This window comes from Macadamia integrifolia, chromosome 11 (assembly GCF_013358625.1).
Source record: "Macadamia integrifolia cultivar HAES 741 chromosome 11, SCU_Mint_v3, whole genome shotgun sequence".
In the NCBI taxonomy this organism is placed as follows: domain Eukaryota; kingdom Viridiplantae; phylum Streptophyta; class Magnoliopsida; order Proteales; family Proteaceae; genus Macadamia; species Macadamia integrifolia.
The window spans coordinates 6,439,011-6,443,928 of record NC_056567.1 but is presented as its reverse complement, the minus strand read 5'-3'; the positions used below and the strand labels follow the sequence as shown (position 1 = coordinate 6,443,928).

The 4,918-nt window shown below is 39.5% G+C and overlaps 1 protein-coding gene across 1 annotated transcript; it reads left to right on the top strand.

Moving 5' to 3' along the window:
* Nucleotides 1–235: 235 nt before the first annotated feature.
* Nucleotides 236–2,386, top strand: LOC122093552 (cytochrome P450 94C1-like). Its single transcript, XM_042663907.1, has one exon. The coding sequence runs from the start codon at nt 342–344 to the stop codon at nt 1,992–1,994; it is 1,653 nt and encodes a 550-aa protein (XP_042519841.1). The 5' UTR covers nt 236–341; the 3' UTR covers nt 1,995–2,386.
* Nucleotides 2,387–4,918: the final 2,532 nt, after the last annotated feature.

Genomic DNA, 4,918 nt, shown 5'->3' with positions numbered 1-4,918 from the left:
AATATTTAATTCAATCATGTCTCCCACCGGTCTGTTGCGTCCAAGCTCTAGTTTAGTTTATCTTTCTCTTCTCAGATAAAAATGAATTAAGTATACAAAGAATAAAAGCACGTGGGTAAAATAATTTTTTATAAAAAAACTGATGACGTATTCTCTATGATTCAAATAACCGACATTAGTTTTTAGAGCACGCATTACCCGTGCGTTTTCATATTTTTCCTCTTCCCCTTATCTGTTTCCCATTATTTTTCTAAGGGAGAAAAGGCCAAATGGGGGATGCTAAAGTAGAAAAACTGAAAAGAAAACGGAAAACTTTCTAGAATATAAAATGGTATAGGCTTATGGGCTTCACATATCTTCTCATTGCTTCTTTTCTCAAACCACCCTTATCAGTTTATTCATCGATGGAGTCCGAAGCTTCCATGTCCTTACAGTCCCTACAAATGTGCTTCTCCTTTATATTTTTCTCTTTCACCCTTTGTTTCTCTCTCTTCTCTCTCTCTTTGTTACTAGTTAGAGTGAAGCTCTGGTGTAGCTGCGACGTCTGTCATAGTTTTCTAACGTCTAGTTGGTCGATCCAATTCGATAATCTCTGCGACTGGTACACCCACCTACTGAGAAAATCGCCCAGCCAAACGATCCATATCCATGTCCTCGGCAACATCGTCACGGCAAACCCGGATAACGTCGAGTACATGCTCAAGACAAGGTTTGACAACTACCCGAAAGGGAAACCTTTCTCTACTATTCTTGGGGATCTCTTGGGTCAGGGTATCTTCAACGTCGACGGCGAGCATTGGAAGTTCCAGAGGAAAATGGCGAGCCATGAACTCGGGAGTCTCTCCATAAGATCTTACGCCTTGGAGGTCATTTCCAACGAGATCCAACATCGTCTTCTACCACTTCTCTCGTCGGCGGCATCGAAGGGTGGGTTCTTGGATCTGCAAGACGTGTTTCGCCGATTTTCTTTTGATAGCATTTGCAAATTCTCGTTTGGGCTTGACCCTGGCTGTTTGAAATTGTCGTTGCCTATGTCTGAGTTCGCCATGGCCTTTGATTTGGCATCGAAATTATCGGCGGAAAGAGCGTTGGTGGCATCACCGTTGATTTGGAAGATCAAGCGGCTGTTAAATTTAGGTACAGAGAAGGAGCTTAAAGAGTCAATCCGAATGGTCAACTTGCTAGCCGACGGGGTGATAAGGCAAAAGAGAACCATGGGATTCGAGAACCAGAAAGACCTGCTTTCAAGGTTCATGGGTTCGGTCAACGATGATATGTACCTGAGGGACATCGTCATAAGCTTCCTTTTAGCCGGTCGCGACACGGTTGCATCAGTATTGACCAGTTTCTTCTGGTTACTAGCAAAGCACCCGCAGGTGGAGGGAATGATAAGGCAGGAGTCGGACCGGATCATGGGGTCCCAATCCCACCAGGAGGAGGAAGAGCTGGCGAGCTTCATACAAATTAGGGAGATGCATTACCTGCAGGCGGCGGTTTACGAAAGCATGAGGCTTTACCCGCCCGTACAGTTCGATTCCAAGTACGCAGAAGATGACGACGTGCTACCGGACGGTAAGGTGGTGAGGAAGGGGACTAGGGTGACGTACCACCCCTACGCCATGGGGAGGATGGAACAGGTGTGGGGCCCTGACTGCCTTGAATTCAAACCGGAGAGGTGGCTCAAGAACGGTGTGTTTTCACCGGAGAGTCCCTTCAAGTACCCGGTCTTCCAAGCTGGGTTAAGGGTGTGTTTGGGAAAAGAAATAGCACTGATGGAGGTGAAAAGCGTGGCCCTAGCCCTAGTCCGACGGTTTCAAGTCGAGGTGGTAAAGCCGAGTCTGTCACCGAGGTTTGCTCCGGGGCTCACCGCTACGGTGAGTGGAGGGCTTCCCGTTCTGGTTCGAGAGAGAGAGGAGAGGAGACTGGAGACTGGAGACGTTAGGTACAGTCTTCAGGAATATGCAAGACAGATGCAACCCTTTAGCAGAATCTGAAGAACATGACCTGCTTTCTCTCCATGTGTAGTGTGGAGTCTGACGTCTGCGAGAAGAGGAAATGAAGTGTGGAGTGTAGGGAGAGAGGGGCGTGGACCTCGAAACGATTGCATGCAGATCAAGTGGAGGATACTGTACAGAGGTGGAGGGGTTGGTGGTTCAGAGACGTGTCTTGTACCCGGCAGCATGTTCGTTTCGTGTCAATTAAAAATGCCAGAGATAGGATTTCATCTCCTCGGGGTTGTACATATTCGATATTATCACTGCTTAAATGTAACAAAAGAATAATGGCAGTTAAGGTGTAAAAAATAAAAATCCTCTTCCATGATGTGTTCTGGCCGGAGTATATATATATATTTTAAAGATTTTATGAATGATCCCATTGACAGGCATTTATTGGTAATCTATCTAAAGAATGGCCAGGATTGATCATTTAATTTTCTTTTTTATATTTATTAATATATTTTCTAATGCATGCCATAAGGAGTCTAGGCATTGTCACGCATCCTCATGGTAGTCCTAGATTTATAAAAGAAAAGAAAAATATCTTACCTCATCATCTTCAGTTAGTAAAGCTTGACAATTTTTTTTTCTCCTAAAAGATGATCTTTATTAAAAGAAAAAGTTTAATAAAAGAAAAGATACATAAAAAACCAAAGAAAAAGACAAGGCAGAAACCTTTAGCGTCACTAGCAATCTTCACCTTTAGCATGGCCATCAGTAGAGAAAGCTAGCAAAATCCCTATAGGAATCTAAAACGATGCCTACCCTGAAAATCATTCTCTAAATACTCTACTCCATGTATGGGGAAAGACACCGAGAACCCAAAGTTTCTAGATTTGGAAACCTGTTTTGCCAAGAAGTCCGCTATCGGATTTGCTTCACGAAAGCAATGAGAGATCTTCCATGAGATTGATTCCAGGAAAGGAAGAAGTGTCAACCATTTTTGTAATACTTGACATCTAAGTGGAGGAAACTTTGGATTTATCTTTCAACAAAATTTTAGTCTTCATCAAACCTGTTATGTGATACAAATATATCTTTTTTTCTTTTGTTATCGTCCATAAATACCCTTATCGATAGTCTTGTCTATAAAATATCCATTGGATATCAAATACAAGGGTGGTGTCAAAAGAAATTTGTACGTTTCAGCAATGAGAGTTTTAAAAGTGGTACCATTTATATGGAATTTACATGGGTTCACATTATTAGAAAAGGAGAGAGCATGTCAGTGTGGGCTACACTATTTATTATGTGGGAATGATATAAAGGAATATGTACAAGGGCAATGTAGCAATCATTTTCCTATCAAATTCCATAGCCATTTGGATTTAGGATTTGGCATCGGCTTTCTCTAAAGTCATAAACTCTGCTTCCATGGTAGATCCTATACCATAGGATTATTTTATCAATTTTCAAGAAATCATTCTACCGCCTAGTGTGAATACATACCACTAGTTTTTAAAGATTCATTTGTTTGTGAAATATAATTAGCATCATAATAATCTTCCAACACAACTTAATTTCCAATTTATACAGACCATAACCTATAGTTTTTGCTAATGTTCTATACTAGGATTATGGGTATGTTGACTCAACTTTTTAACAACGAATGCTATGTCTGGCCTGGAATGGTTCATAAAGTAAGAGGCTAAACTAATAACTTGAGAATAGTTCTTTTAGGAAACATATTCATCCATGTTTCTAATGTAATCTCCCTCATGGGATTTCTCGAATTCAAGGACCGGGAGAATACTTACTTTTATATGCAAAACCAATCTCAGACGGAATGACCTACGGCCAGTAATTTAGGTATAACTCTTTGCTACAATATCGATTTAAGATGATTCAAATTAGGTATAAAAGACAAGAGGGGGCTATAATTTTTATGAAATAGGAATTTTTGAGATTCTGGGTGAAAAAGGGTAAACTGACTTTCAAGGTAATGGACTTAGACAATCCAAATTTGAAAATGCTAGAAGCTTCAAAAATTCAATTCTTCTAGGTTGGATCTTTGAGAGGGTGTGACTCCAGTTTTTCAAGATTGAATGCTTAGTTCTTCTAGCCTGATTGAAATCTCAATTTTTTCAACTCATAAAAGGGACTCTTAAAAATTCAAAAGAAGCTTCGAGCAATTTTAAAAATTTCTTTGATTCAATTGTGTCTCTAAAACTGAAAATTTGTCTAAAACTCAAAATTTGTCCTCTATATATTGGACTACAACGTTTAACCTAGGAGACTACAACCATCTTTTAGAATTTCAAGTTGTGACATGGACTAATCACAAAATAGGAAAATAAAACTCAATAGAAAATCTAGAAATAGGAAAATTAGTCAAGGTCTTCCATTTGTTAAGTCTCATATGCCTTGATGCAAGAGTTGAGGTCTCCAATGCCTTAATGCAAGACTTAATACTTTGATTATTCTTTCAAGATGAGTGATAACTTCCAAGTGGGCTTTCTTTGAACTTTTAAGGGAAAAAAAATGCTTCTTAACTTAGGGAAGAGCAAGAGGAACTTAAAGGAATCCCTTAGGGAGTCCCAACAGTGGATTGGGCTAAGAGTGTTTGGGTCAACTTCTCTAGGTTTTTTTTATTTTTTAATGTCTATGTCTGCATCATATTCCCCTTGTTGAAAAGAATTTGTCCCGAATTCTCGTCCATCCTAAAGTGTCATAGTGTGCCACTGGGATCAAATGGGAATAATATAATATCTCTATTTGATTTGTTGAATGCGCAAAACTAATTGTGTAATTTGGTCACTGGTTGATTGATCATCTCCATCTTAATATATATGAACAAAATTGGTTCATATATGTCATCTTTAGTTTGATCAAATAATGCATTCACATTTGGTTGTTGATGTCACTCATGACAAAAAAAACTTAACTATAAGTAAAGGTGTAGACATCCAAAAATGGATCAA